Below are 15,598 nucleotides of genomic sequence, written 5' to 3'. Positions count from 1 at the left end.
GTGGCTATGAGGGAGCAAGGTGGCCAACGGCACGCTCATTTGTTCACACAACGGGCAGGTTTATACCACTTGAGGGACATCAGCCCCCCACAGACTGGTTACCCATGATGCCCTTGACTAAATTTTGCTCTACCCTACACTTATCTGGTCAGATACATAGGGCCCCAACGGCTTTTGAGGAAATGTGCAGTCTCTCCCAGGTCCCTAGACACATGTTATCTTTAATATACAAAGAAATTCTCCCCCACACACATAACACCTTAACACCTTACCCACCTTTACACAAAAGTGGTCCAGTGACCTAGATACGGAAATCTCTCTGGATAGATTACTACACAGACTATCCAGAGGATAAACTGAGGGAAGTTCCAGGTATTCAATACCGGAGTGTCACTGGGGAATGTGGTCCCCGTGTGTTCCAGTGAACAGCATTCCAATCATTTTGTTTCAGATACATGGAGAACGAATTGTAACAGACACACTGTATGTATATTTATGCCTTCCCCCATACCCCCCCCCCCTTCTTCTCTTCTCCCCCTCCCTCTGCCTGTTTTCACAGATATATACGTCCAACTGCATGGACACACAGAATATTTAATATGCTGATTCCAACTTTTGAGCATTGTTATTTGCACCTACATAAATTAAAGTTATGTACTGATTGTTTTGTGGTATTTGTTTACCACTGCCCCCCCTTTTTTTCTTTATTTTGTACCCTCTATTGCTCTACTTGAAAAAATGTTTAATTAAAAATATATTCAACCTTAAACATCTGGATATTGTTTTTGTAAAAGATTGGCAAAATATATTACATGAAAATATGAAAACTTCCTTTGCTTCTGGTGAGAGGGCAGCTGCTTTGCAGGCCAGCACCAGGCACCCTCTCAAATTTTGTGCCTCTGCCCATATCCTCAACCACAACAATGCACTTCACAGAAAAAAATTAAAGCTTAAATTAAAGATTGTTTATTTTAGGACATCCTGTGTTCCATATAACTTCCTTTTAATCTATCTCATCTATGAACCAACTCGTATCAACTGCTTTGATTCACAGCAATGGGTGACTTAGAGTGGAATACCACAAAGGTCCCAAAAAGGGGCAATGAAGTCCAACTCTTGCCTGAGAGTCAGTGCCGTTTTATAGAGCAAGGTAGCTATGAAACAGCTATAAAAAAAATATAATGGCAAAGATCACAACTTCCATAAAACCTATTGGTAATAATTTTAATAGTTTCAGATCTTTTTTAGCATGAAAAAAAAGAAAACTAACCTGGCAAAGTGACATTATCTTTCCAAAGTACTCATCCGGAGAAATGATTGTGCCCAGTATCATAGGTTCAAGATATTCAGACACTACAGTTTTATCAGGGAATTCACAGGGGTTTACAATGGTTATTTCTTGTGCTCCATATTCCTAAACAATTACAAATCAGAGAAGCTTTGTGATGTCTATACAGCAATCATAGTATATAAACAGCAAGAACTGCTCATGAATGATGACAACATTAAAAAACAAAAAAAAGTGCTTAGGGTACTTTTGTATAACAAAGTAACAATAGAACTCCACCCAAGTTTTTGGATGTAGTGGGGCAGAGTTCAATACCCCACTGGGCTATTACAGCAAACCATAACAGGTGAGGTCAAGTGAATTAGAAATTAGAAGCATTTCCCTGCCACCAGCTCTCTCCGTGGATTCACTCTGTCCAATGACACAATAAGCTGGAATGTTAGTTTAGAAACAGCTGTCATGACCATGCTGGAGGCAGGAGAAACTGATGGCAAAGGACCTTTTAGCTGCTGGCAGAAGCTCTGGAAAATGTCAGTGGATAGAAATTGAGATGATGGCTGACCTATAAAAGACCAGGCTGAATAGAATAAGGAGCAAGGAGGAAACTGAAGAGTGTGTGATGAGAATATGATGTACACAATGCTATTCAGAGCACAAGAGGAGGACCTGCTAACCTAAATCAAACATTTTATGTGACAAGATTAGAAATGTTTTTCAATTATATAACTAATAGTCCCTACACAGATAACTAATAATCTGTGCAACTAAAGGTTCATGCTTGCTAATATACTCGGTGAAACATGATTTATGGGGTATTAATAGGAGGTCTACTTGTAAAGTAAGCAAGATGTATTATTTTACAGGCAAATGTATCTATGCATAACAGAAAGGTAACTTGCAATGATACAGTTATAGAGTGAAACCCTTTTTACGCAAGCATGTCATTTATACAACTTAATAGGCAAATGCTTTATCTCTATAGCACATTATGGGAATAGAACCTCTGTCTGTGTTCCTTCACTTCCTGTCCAACACAATAGGAAGTTGAGTGGAAATCTCTTCAAAGTGAGAGGAGACTGTCTCTTAGCTATCACTAGAACAGGTCTTCTTGTTTGAAGATTCCTTCTTCACTTTCAGTTCAATTGACTATAACATTAGTGATTTCCCATCACTTTCTGCATTTGAAACTTTGTCAGTGCTCTCTTCTGGAAAGACTGGTCTTTCACACATTTAAATAAAGAATGCAAATTTTTTACCCTGTCTTTTTATAAATATAGTTTTAGTTCTGAAAGGCAACCTTTACTTTTCCCATTTAGGGGAAGTAACAGGTTCACTTGCTGGAGACAAGACATACCAAGTTCCTCCAGGTAAGGGTGAGCATGTAACTTCCTTCCCACTCTTATCATGATGCAGTGCGAGACACCACACAGGCCAATCATTAGGCTCAAGCACTGACATGTGATGGTGGGTTGGAGGTGTTCCTTAGGTTGTGTAAGCTCCAAGTCAGGCTCAGTGAGGCCATTAAGTGAATCTATTACTTTGTTCTGAATGGGATATCAGGTTCACTTTAAAGCCTTAGAGGCTGATTTCCTAAAGACGTTGAGAATATTTGCATAATAAACGGTGTGACTGTTTACTTTAATTATCCATTCACACATTCCTGTTTGTTTATTTTATCTGAAAATGACTGGATAATTGAAGTGAATATTTACACAATTTGTGAAGATTCTCACCTCCTTAAGACCCCATTCACACAGGGGCAACACGACTTGCAGGTCGCCTCAGCGAGGCGACCTGCAAACGACTGCCCGGGCGACTTGCAAAACGACTTCTGTGTAGAAGTCTATGCAAGTCACCGCAAGTCGCCCCCGAAGTCGTACAGGAACCTTTTTCTAAGTCAGAGCGACTTGCGTCACTCCCCTTAGAACGGTTCCATAGCACAGAACGGGAGGCGACTTGTCAGGCGACTAGGTCGCCTGACAAGTCGTCCCTGTGTGAATGGGCTCTTAGTAAATCATCCACTTAAAATTTAGTCAAACATTTTTTTTTTAAAATAAGCAAAAGGGACAGTATTTACTAGCAATGCAAGGTGCCCTTGTGCTAATGGCTCATGTTTTAGTTGAAATCTAAAGTCCTCTGAACCCCACCGCTTCCTCCAAAGTGGTAATCTTCTAAATGAAAAGCATTCTATGAATGTAGGATGGGCAGATGAATGAAAGTCGCCCTCCTCCATTCATAGCTTTTCATTCATAGAAGCTATAGTACAGCTTTTATGAATGGAGGAGGTGGGTGGAAAGAACAAGCATAGTCAGCACTCTTGATGAGTGCTCGTTACAGGACCCTAGGCTCTATTAATTCCCGCACACATGAAGATTGATGTTGGGGACAGGGGACTTCAGATTTCAACTAAAGCACAAGGAACACTTTGCCTTGGCATAAGTATGTCCCTTATATAGGCGTACTGCTCTTTTTGTGTTACTACATAGATAAAAGTTAGCAGCACATTTAGGGCAAGGACTGATGTGAACATACAATATGTAAATTGCTGCAAAAAATTGCTGGCGCTATATAAATACTTGTAACAATAAATAAAGAGTAAAAGTAGCTCTGTGGACATCTTACCTTTATAAGTTTCGGTGAGGTGAGCACAGCTTTGTATGGGACTGTTGGCGATGTCATGATAACAGATGCATTGTATTCCTGCTCCAGCCTTTGGTTAAAAACCTCCATATGTAGAAGCCCAAGAAAGCCCAACCTGTGCAGGTATATAGTTAGGGACATTTGTGATTTATGTAGCTACCCGTTCACATGAGAGGCAATGAAAATGTAACAAGATAGGCAACACAAAAACAAAGTAATTTTTCCCATTTAATTCTAAAATTAAATAAAGAAAATAGGTAGGATATATATTGGCTTGGTAAATATGTATTAGATGCTAGCTGAACAACATACATGTATTTGTTACTATTTTTGGAAGTATTTTCTCCCATAAAAAAGCTAAAGTTTTAATACATATCCTACTGAGCTGGATTAATTGATTCAACTTAAAAAGCAAAACAACTGTCAACCTGTTACATTTTCAAAAACTGGCAGTAGCATTGAAAGCATTCCAGACATAACATGGTTATAGACGATTCCAGGTATGGATATTTTATCCATAGTTACATTGGTTTAGCTTGGACTAATGTAACTATGGATATACCATACTTGTGAGATCCCCCTGAATGCTGGAAGTTACTGAAGCAGACACCACTACTATAGTGATCTCCAATGTCCTGTGATGTCATCGAGCTTGATGCTGCACTCCACTAGTGTTCCAGCTCTCCTTTCTTTAGTTCATATAGTGTACCCAGGGGGCACACCTGTGTAGGAAGTGTAGGAAATTGTGTGTTTGGGCCAGCTTGAACAGTGTGACAAATAACAGTAAACCTGGATATCAGCTTTAAATTTACATTTTGTTGAACCGGGTGGTGCCTGCAGGGGCACCAATTTTGAATTTTGCCAGTTTCAGCAGAAATCAGTTGAAATTTAAGCCATCAATGGGCAGCCTTACAATAACCTTAAAGTGGAATTAAAGGGTGAATACTTACCTACAGTATGCAGCGCTCTCTCACCAGCACTCTCATCTTCTTCTGAGTGACAGTTTTCGGGCCTCTTTATTGGCTGGCTGGTGATGACATCACTCCAGCCAGCATGCACAGTAGTTACTCATCCTAGCACTCAGACTGGCGCAGCACTACAAGAAGAGCTGCGCATGGACACAGGGCTGCTGATAAGGTAGTACAGCCAGCCCTCCTGTACTGGGCCTGGACCCCATCAGTTCAAAAGGGGGGCCCAGGCACCTGCTGAGCAGGAGAGTCGGCTGGACTATCTTATTGCAAACACTAATCCTCTTCTGCCTTCTGCAGCACTGCCAGCTTCTCCTCCTCTTTCTCCCACCGGCTTCACCGCAGGAAGATTGGTTCTAGCACATGCACCCCTTCCATCTGCTGTCTGGGCCCCCCTGTGTGCTCCTTTCCCCTGCAGCACTTGCTTCCCTCCTTTCCTCTACTGCAGTGGCTGCCGGCACACAGGGGGAAGTGTCAGGATGGAGAGCGGAAGAAGGTAGGCTGTATGTGACCCCGTGAATTATAACAGCAGCCCTACATGCACAGCTCAGTTTACAGTGCAGGAGAAGACAGCGAGCAGACAGGTAGGGGCATTTGTTTGCAGAAGAGACAGTGCATGTCTTAGGCTGCTTTCACACTGGGGCAGTAGGGGGCGTCGGCAGTAAAACAGCGCTATTTTTAGCGCTGTTTTACCGCGGTATTCGGTCGCTAGCGGTGCAGTTTTAACCCCCCCGCTGGCGGCCAAAAAAGGGTTAAAACCACTCGTATAGCGCGACTATAGCCGCGGTATTGCCGCGCTGTCCCATTGATTTCAATGGGCAGGAGCGGTTTAGGAGCGGTGAATACACCGCTCCTTCACCGTTTCAAAGATGTGGCTTGCAGGAAATTTTTTCTTCTCCTGCCAGCGCACCGCTTCAGTGTGAAAGCCCTCGGGCTTTCACATTGAACAAACAGCGGAGGCTGTTTTGGGGCGGTTTCCAGGCGGTATTTTTAGCGCAATAACGCCTGCAAACCACCCCAGTGTGAAAGGGGTCTTACAGCAGAACTTTAGTTCCATTTTTATTTTTTTAACCTTCAATATATCTTTCTCCTTCCTTGATCATACCCAAAGAATTATTCCTGTTTACATTTCTATTTATTTCAAATATCTCATTTAGCTGATCAGTAAAACAATATTTTTCTTTTCGATCTTTACAGAAGTACTGAAACTTATATACAGTATCAGAACACACTGACCTCCATCCAGCTCCAAGCGCTGCACTGCTGTCCCGGGTAACAGATACGCTGGAATCATTTAAAGTCAGCTTCTCCAAGGCGCTTTTTAAATTGCTATACTCTGATTGGTCCACTGGAAACATGCCTTTCACAACAGGAGACATGTGAAATGAACTGCTAATTGTTTATCTCCAACTTTATCATGCAAATACATTATCTCAGTCCTATCATTCAGCCTAGAGAAAAACAAAACTTCAAAGACAACCTGAAGAGCAATGCTGCATGCATTATTTATCACCATTGCGTATCAATCCGCAGTGCAGCAACAATTTCTGACAATGGCAAAAACCTGGCAGTATATGAGGTCCTAGTGCCTGCTAATTTTAGTTTTTAGATATTTATTAAGATTTACATGTTTCTGCTGCATGCAGCTAAAAAGAAAAAGCTAGGTAGTTCTTTAGGTTTAAAAATAGTTCAGTAAGCTGATTTTCTCTGTATAGGACCAGCTGCCTTACTAGGATAATATATAATCAAATTGTATGCATTGAATGTCAATAAATCACATTTATAAGCTACAGTTGCAGAATAACTAATTTAAATTTTTTTTAAATGGACCTTGGAGAAAAATAACTAATTTTTGGTGTGTGTTTTTAACAACTTTTTAAAGTAGAACTATAGGCAAAATGTTTTTTTTTTTTTTTCTTTTGGATAGAGTAAGGGAGGGTTGTAACCCGTCAGATTTATTTTTTTCTCCATCTATGTCCCATTGTGGAGATATCCCTTCACTTCCTGTCCCATAGTCAAACAGGAAGTAAGAGGAAATCTCTGCAAATTAAAAAGAATTTATTGGAGACCCCCAGATCACCAGAACTAGTGTCCCCATTGGAAGATATCCCCTCAATTACGTTTCTGGGGACAACCCAAAATTTGGGATTTTATTTTACTTTCACTTTCAATAATAATGGTAAACAGAATAAATAGAGAGGGAGAATCTTCTTAAGGAGAGCACAGGCAGCAATAAAAACTGATGTGTTCTAATCCCTCTCCCCTCTATCCAAAACTAAGAAAAAAAAAAAGTTTGCCTTTAGTTATATTTTAAGTTAAGGTGACAATATCCTAAAGTCTATCTCTAGGAAAAAAACGATTTTATTATGTTTTGTATAAAGTGAGGGAAGGTTAGATCCTCTGCCAGGTTTTTATTTCTTTGTGATCCCAGTGCCCTGGTAACCCTTGTCACCAAGAAAGAAAGTGAGTAAAAATGTAATGATTTTCCCAAAACAAAAAGGTAAAAGGGGAAATCTTCCAATGGGGACACTGGTTCCAGGGACAATGATCTAAAAGGGAAATTTTCCTCACTTTGGGAGATTTGCTCTAATTTCCCATTGCATCGCTGGGATAGGAAATAAGAGAAACGTCCCCAATGGTACACAAAGAGCAAACAATAAATTAACAGGAGTTTTACCCATTCTCTGCTCTATCCAAAACAAACAAAAAGGTTTTGGTTTTACATATACTTTAGGCTAGGTTCACACCTGTGCGTTTTGTAGTGAGGTGAAGGAATGCACAACCATCAATTTAACATGGTTTCCTAAGGGCCTCGTTCACATCTATGCAGTTTTTTGCATTGTGTTTTTGTAATAGGTTCAGTTACTTTTTTTTTCATGCAGTAATGTGCATTTTTGGGTCCCACAGGCTTCAATAGAAGCGCATCAAAAAATGAATGAAAAATGCGTGTACACGAGTAGGGTTTTGTATTTAACAATCAGTCTCCTCCTACAAAAATAAAAACACATAACGCATGAAAACACATCAAAAGTGCTCTGCAAAAAATGCACCAAAAAAAAAAAAAAAACACAAAAAGCACACATACAGGTGTAAGCATAGCCTTAACAAGGAACTGCAGGAATATTCATATCTAAACTTTCCTATACAAAAATGCTCTGCAAATTCAGAAGAAAAAAAACAAAAACAAAAAACAAAAAAAACAGCTCTGGCTGTGTGAAGACACGGTCTTTTATATGCTGAAATTTCAAATATGCAGCTTTCCTGTTTAGCTCCCTCTTCTCTGCATTTCACTACAAGCAGGCGATACAAAAACAGATAAAGCACTGCATCCCCTGGTTCCAAAAAAAAAAAAAAAAAAAAGAAAAAAGTGATCTCCCTTTGAACCATTAGAGCAGGGGTCTTCAAACTATGGCCCTCCAGTTGTTCAGGAACTACAATTCCCATCATGCCTAGTCATGTCTGTGAATGTCAGAGTTTTACAATGCCTCATGGAATGTGTAGTTCTGCAACAGCTGGAGGGCCGTAGTTTGAGGATCCCTGCATTAGAGGGTGTTCTCTGTACAGCAAGTATACTGTATAATGCACAATACCAATGACAATGACAATCTAACATACTAGATATGTGAAGGCTTCGTTCACATCTCCGTGTTCCGAATCGTGGGCGGAATCGTCGCGATTCGCAATATCGCCAAATCGCGGGACGCCCGTGCGTTCCCCGTCAATTTCAATAGCACGCCAATCGCACAAACAGAATCGCGGGACGCCTGTCGCCAAAAAGTACGTGAGCTTCTTTTGGGAGACGAGCATCCTGCAATTCTATTTGTGCGATTTTGCCGCGATTGTCGCCCCCATACGCCAAGATGTGAACGGAGCCTAATTATTGTGGATATCAGGAAAGTTCATGTGCATATGGATGACTTGGGCGAAGCTCAGCATCTAAAAAGAAAACATTACAATATATTTATAGTATAGTCATGTATATCAAATTTAAGGCTAAATCTGGAGTTCTCGGGGGTGGTAAAAACACATTTTAACTATGGGGTTTTAGTAGCCCCTAAACTGCAAATATAAATGAACCCTTACTTTTCTGATGCCCTTATAAGGCTGCTTTCACACTGAGGTGATGTGGTTTACCTGCAGTGCATTTGCAACTTTTCTGGGTTAGCTGCGCTTTGCCGTAGACTTCTATAATATCCTGCAGGTGTGATGCATTCAGGAGTTTTAAAAAGTGCACCAAACCCACAGTATATAACAGAAGTCTATGGCTTCAGACTGACCTGAAGATCTCTTCTTTCCTGCTGCTGGCACCACTCTGGAGATCACTAGTCGGGATAAGAGGTGGAGTGCAGTTGGTATCACTCTGCATGGGACAGGAGCCAACACTACAGAAGAAGCATCGGCTTATGCGGCTTTTGTTCCCTACTACAGATCCAACTTTATTAGTAGCCCCTCTGCATTGCACTCTGTTTGATGCTCTGGGATGGTAGGTCAGCAAGCCCAGGCCGTAATCTACTAGTCACCTGCCCGATCTAAACGTTGCTGACCACGGTGTAGGGTCAGAGCCGCTAGAGGTCATTCTGGCGCATGCGCGCAGGAGCCACTGGTCACAGCACAGGGCTTTGAAGAAACGGCATGGCCATTCCTTCAGAGCTCATGCACTGATGACGTCATCAGCTGCATATACAGTAAATATCTATCTATATTTATTATATAAGGTATTATACCTTATTCTAGGCTTACCTATAGGTACAAATAATCAATGGAAGTTTACTTCCACTTTAACCAGTCCCTGCGGCAGGGTGGCCCGGCGGCGCAAAACAGCGTACCTGTACGGTGCGGCTTCTTCCAGGCCTGGGGCGCACGCGTGCACCGCCGGTGACCCGCTCCCGTTGTGATTGGACACAGCGGGAGCCAATCAGCAGATCCGGCGGACGCGATGTCCACGAGACCTGCTGATCGTTGATAGAAGAGGCAGAACGGCGGTCTGCCTATGTAAATGAGGCAGACCGCCGTTCTGTTAGAGAGCTAGATGGAGAACTTGCGTTTCTGCTAAGCAGAAACATGGATCTCTGTTTTCCTCCAGTTGAGCCACCCCCACACAGTTAGAAAGCACTCCCTAGGAGCATGCTTAACCCTTTGATCACCCCTGATGTTAACCCCTTCCCTGTCATTAGTACAATGAGAGTGCATTTTCTTAGCATTGTTTGTAGATGCGATAACTTTTGCGCAAACCAATCAATAAGCGCTTATTGGGATTTTTGTAGCAGAATACACATTGGCCTAAATTGATGAACAAATTAGATTTTTTACATTTTTTATTGTATATGTTTTATAACAGAATGTGAAAAATATTGTTTTCTTTCTCGTACATCACGGGACACAGAGTCTCAGTAATTACTGATGGGTTATATGGGGTATCACTAGGTGATTGGACACTGGCACACTCTAGACAGGAAGTTCAACCCCCTATATAAGCCCTCCCCTTACTGGGAGTACCTCAGTTTTTTTGCCAGTGTCTTAGGTGTTGGTCACGAGTAAAGTTGTGCTGAGCTCCGCTGGAATATCCTCACTGGGGCAAGCCATGCAACCGGATCCATTCAAGGTGTCTTTTTCAGGCCAAATTGGATGGCACCCGGGCCTCGTACCCGAAGAAACGAGGTTTTACCTGTAACACTTCTCTTTTTAGAGAGCTGGACCCCAGGATACAGTATTTGTTTTTTTCAGCCATATTCCTGGCAGGGTGCTTTACAGGCCCAGAACTGCGGATCCCCCTATTCAAGGGGGCCCCAGTCTCTGAAGGTCTTTCTCTAAACGGAGCCCACTGCCCAGAACCCTGCAGCTGGATAAGGTAAGGGAGACTCCTCAAGAATTTTTTCATTCTAGTAGGTTTCTCCTTTAAGTGAATGTATGCTATGCTTAAAGTCGCCACCGGAGGCTGTCAAGAGCACATACCTTTCATGCCTGATCTGTCTGTCTCAGTGTCCACGCTGTACGTTCCTCCGGCCATGCTCCAGGTAGGATGTGGGTAGCGGGGGGTTCTTTCCTTCAGGGATTCTCCCCCCTCAGCTTAGGGGGCCAGGGTGAGCCTTAGCGGGGAGCAGTAGTATATCGCACCACCCACCGCCAGAGCCATTACGGCAGCTTCCCATCCACCGGCCCTTCTCTCTCCTCCACCCCAGCCTCCCCTCCAAGCTTGCTCAGAGACCAGAGCCTCATTTTTTTTTTTTTTGAAAAAAGCGAGGGGGGAGGGGCGGCCAGAGGAGGGGGGGAGCGGAGCGTTAAAGCGACGTTGGCGTTGTTAGACACCCACATCGCTGGCTACACAAGCTATGAAGAGCACTCTTTTTCAGGTGCACATGGCTTATGAAGGGACACAGAGCAGATGGACGCATGTGAGTGTGGGACACAGGCATTCCCAGGCAGCATTTACTTAATCACCAGACTGGGTCTTGGTAGCAGTGGCAGTTGCTGAACTACATTGCTCAGCAGTCAGTGCATTTTTGTGGTACCTCTACCTTTGTTGCTTGGCACCATGGGCAGAAGAGGTACAAATACCCCAAAAAATAGAGGCTCAAAAGGAATCCCCCTCAGGCTCTGAGGACCCCCCCCCTCTGCAGCACCTTCCCCCCCTGAAGGACCTGGGGAAGCTAGCCAGGGTTCGCCGTCGGGGTCAGGGGCTGCAACTGCTTCTGGCACTTCAGCCCCTGTATACATTACACAGGAGGTTTTTTCCACAACCATAAATGGATTGGAGGAAAGATTAGTGGCCTTAATAGCATCTTCACTCAGTGGAAATAAATGCACTAGGTCCCCCTCTGCTACCCAGGACCTTCAAACAGAGGAACTCTGGGAAAAAGGAGGAGAGGAATCCCCCTCAGAAGACCGGGATGAGACTGATGATTCCTCTTCTGAGGAATCAAGTGGAGAAGGGCCCTCTTCAGCTTCTCAGAATGAGAAGGTGCTGGAGCAAATTCTTGCTGAATTGGTCCGCTCCACATTTAAGTTGCCCGTATCTGAGTCATTTAAAGAACCCTCCTCTTGTTTGGGCTCACTGAAGCCTCCTCAAACTGCACATGTCTTTCCTGTTCATAGTTTACTGGAAAAGCTTATTTATTCTGAGTGAGATCACCCAGATGAACATTTTTCCCTCCTAAAAAGTTTTCAACACTTTATCCTATGGAGGAAAAATTTACTAAAATGTGGGGTATACCGGCGATTGACGCCACCATATCCTTCGTAAATAAAGGTCTGACTTGTCCTGTTGACAATGCTCAGATGCTTAGGGAGCCAAACTGATAAAAAATTGGAATTGCTGTTAAAAAACGTTTTCTCCTTGGCAGGTTCAGTGGCTCAACCTGCAGTGGCAGCAATCGGAGTTTGTCAATACTTGAGAGACCATGTTAAACAGGTGCTCAAAGTTTTACCTAAACAGCAAGCCCGGGGGTTGGCCAACCTACCAGCGGCCTTGTGTTTTGCTGTCGACGCAATCAGAGATTCTATCCTCCAGACCCCTCGCCTTACGCTTGGGTTGGTACATATGCGTAGAATCTTATGGTTGAAAAATTGGTCAGCTGAATCACCATGTAAGAAGCTCCTGGCTGGGTTTCCCTTTCGTGGTGCAAGACTGTTCGGGGAGGATTTGGACAATTATATCCAAAGGATCTCTAGTGGGAAAAGCACCCTTTTTGCCAGTTAAGAAAAGGAGTAAACGTCCCTCCTTTAAACGCGCTCTTTCTCCAGTGCCAGGGGCATCAGCCTCCAGGCAGTCACGACGGCCTCCTCCGTCAGGCTCAAAAGTTAAATCTCAGAGTCAACCCCAGGGACAGAAGAAGTCCTGGGGGAGGAAGTCTACAAGACAAAACGCTAAAGCCTCCTTATGAAGGGGCGCCTCTGCTCGCTCGAGTGGGGGGAAGACTGCTTAAGTTCTCAAGGGTCTGGCAGGAGGATTTTCAGGACAGATGGGTGGTCTCCACAATAACTCTAGGTTACAAACTAGAGTTCCGAGAATTCCCCTCTCCTCGTTTCCTCAGATCAAATGTCCCCAAAGACCAAGAGAAAAAGAAGTCTCTCTTTCTAGCATTAGAGCGACTTTTTGTCGCAAAAAGTTATCGTGGTAGTTCCCATGCAAGAGCAGGGATTGGGGTTTTTTTCAAACCTTTTCACGGTACCAAAGCCAAAATGGAGATGTCAGACCCATTCTAGATCTCAAAGATCTAAACCGATTCCTAAACGTATGGTCCTTTCACATGGATTCAATCCGATCAGTAGTCTCCATCCTACCAGGAGGAGAACTTCTGGCGTCAATAGACATCAAGGATGCATACCTGAATGTACCTATTTTCCCTGCTCATCAAAAATATCTGTGTTTCGAAGTAGAAAAACGCCACTTTCAGTTTGTAGCTCTGCCTTTTCGGGCTAGCCACTGCACCTCGGGTGTTTACAAAGATCTTGGCTCCTCCTCTAGCCAGATTAGGATCCCAGGGTATAACGCTAATAGCGTACCTAGACAACCTGCTCTTGATAGATCGCTCGGTAGCCCGCTTGGACCAAAACTTGGTCACCACAATCATCTACCTGGAATACCTAGGTTGGGTCCTCAATTTAGAGAAGTCTTCTTTAAATGCAGTAAGAAGACTAGAGTATTTGGGTCTGGTCATAGATACAGCCCAGAAGAGGGTATATTTACCCCAGGCAAAAATCAGTGCCATAAAGAGACTGATTCAGGTAGTCAGGGCAAAGAAGGGTCCTTCTATTCGCCTTTGTATGAGGCTGCTAGGGAAGATGGTGGCTTCATTCGAAGCAGTTCCCTATGCTGAGTTTCATTCGAGACTGCTGCAAAACAGTATCCTGTCTGCCTGGAACAAAAAGGTTCAGGCGTTAGATTTTCCGATGCGCCTGTCTCCTACAGTGAGTCAGAGCCTCAGTTGGTGGTTGATACCCGAGAATCTGCAAAAAGGAAAATCCTTTTTACCAGTTACCTGGACAGTGGTAACAACAGATGGTCCAAGACCGAGAGAACCTTACCCATCAACATTCTGGAGATCCGTGTGGCATATCTAGCCCTAAAAGCCTGGACGATCAGGTTCCAGGACTGCCCTGTCAGGATCCAGACCGACAATGCCACAGCAGTGGCTTATATCAATCACCAAGGAGTAACCAGGAGTTGTGCAGCTCAGGAAGAAGTAAACCAGATCTTAATCTGGGCAGAAAAGCATGTGCTGTGCATATCGGCAATCTTCATCCCGGAGGTAGAGAACTGGCAGGTGGACTACTTAAGTGGCAGTTAGTCGCAGGGGAATGGTCTCTTCACCCCGACATCTTCTTGGCCATATGCCAAAGATGGGGAGTTCTGGATGTAGATCTCTTTGCGTCCAGGTTCAACAACAAGATCGACAATTTTGTGTCAAGAACAAGGGATCCACTTGCATGCGGGACAGATGCGTTGGTGGCTCCGTGGCATCGGTTCTCTCTGATTTATGCATTCCCTCCTATTCTGCTGCTGCCATGACTTCTTTGCAGGATAATGCAGGGAAAGAAGTCGGTGCTTCTGGTGGCCCCAGCATGGCCCAGAAGAGCTTGGTATGCAGAAATAGTGAAGATGGCGGTAGGTTCCCCTTGGACCCTACCGTCACGTCCAGACCTGCTATCCCAGGGACCAGTGTTCCATCCTGCCTTACAAACGCTAAATTTAACGGTTTGGCTATTGAAACCCACCTTCTGAAGAGTCATGGGCTTTCAGGCCCTGTGATTTCTACCTTGATTAATGCAAGGAAGCCAGCTTCCAGAATGATTTATCATAGAGTCTGGAAAGCATATGTCTCCTGGTGTGAATCCAGGTGTTGGCATCCCAGAAAATATGTCAAGCAGAATCCTTGACTTTCTTCAAATGGGGTTAGAGATGAAGCTGCCCTTGAGTACCATCAAGGGCCAGGTCTCGGCCTTATCAGTTCTGTTTCAACTAGGCTGCCCACGTGTCCCAGATTGCCCGGGATTGTCCCTGATTTCTGATTTTTGTCCCGTTTCCTGGGCACCTTCATTCCGGGACAATACAGTGTCCCGGAATGAAAAAAAAACAACACCGTCAGAGTCAGACCAGTCCGCCGACTCTGCCGCCACCCTTATAAACACTACACACTACACAGTCTCACACATGACACATCATAGGCTGGTTGCTAGGCTATGGCCTCCCGGCGTTTAGCAACCTGTGACGTCGGCTGAGGCCTGACACGTGGGCAGTCAGTGTGGGCAGTGCACCCGCACCCTATGGCTGAGAGCAGCGTGTTCGCCTCTGAGAGAGAGAGCAGCCAGCCAGTACAGAGTGACACAACTCCAGTGACCAGACAGAGCCACAGTCACTTACTGCTGGTAAGGATCATCCAGCCGGTGCCCAGTCAGTGCCAGTCCCGGCCGGGGCCGCCGCCCACTACTCCCGCTGCCCGCAGCCGCTCTCCGCTGCTCTGTAGCACATTGCCATTTGCCAGCAGCTCAAGGAGAAGTAACAGTTCAACTTCTCTCCTGAGCAGCCTGAGCCTCTTCAGAGTCCTCCTCCAGGCTCCCGCCCACGAGGTCCGCAAGTTTGTCGCCTGCAGTGCCAGACATTGACAAACTTCCAGGACAGGTTAATGTACTGTGTTACACTCACACTTTGTTACAGTGAGCATGCTCCCCCTCCTTTCTGCTGCTGTCCCTGTCCGTTCTTCTG

The 15,598-nt window shown here is 44.3% G+C and overlaps 1 protein-coding gene across 1 annotated transcript in view; it reads right to left on the bottom strand.

Moving 5' to 3' along the window:
* The window catches only part of GUF1 (GTP binding elongation factor GUF1), a 91,597-nt gene that overhangs the window by 32,797 nt on the left and 43,202 nt on the right, over nucleotides 1-15,598 (bottom strand). Inside the window, exons 11-13 of the mRNA XM_073608491.1 lie at nucleotides 6,133-6,256; nucleotides 3,911-4,043; nucleotides 1,271-1,414 (exon numbers count right to left, since the gene is read on the bottom strand). Coding sequence (XP_073464592.1) covers nucleotides 1,271-1,414; nucleotides 3,911-4,043; nucleotides 6,133-6,256 — 401 coding nt within the window. The remainder of the gene's footprint in view (nucleotides 1-1,270; nucleotides 1,415-3,910; nucleotides 4,044-6,132; nucleotides 6,257-15,598) is intronic.

This window comes from Aquarana catesbeiana, linkage group LG01, assembly GCF_042186555.1.
Source record: "Aquarana catesbeiana isolate 2022-GZ linkage group LG01, ASM4218655v1, whole genome shotgun sequence".
NCBI classification, from domain to species: Eukaryota; Metazoa; Chordata; class Amphibia; order Anura; family Ranidae; genus Aquarana; species Aquarana catesbeiana.
The sequence above is the reverse complement of the archived record's forward strand: the minus strand, read 5'-3'. Positions and strand labels throughout refer to the sequence as shown.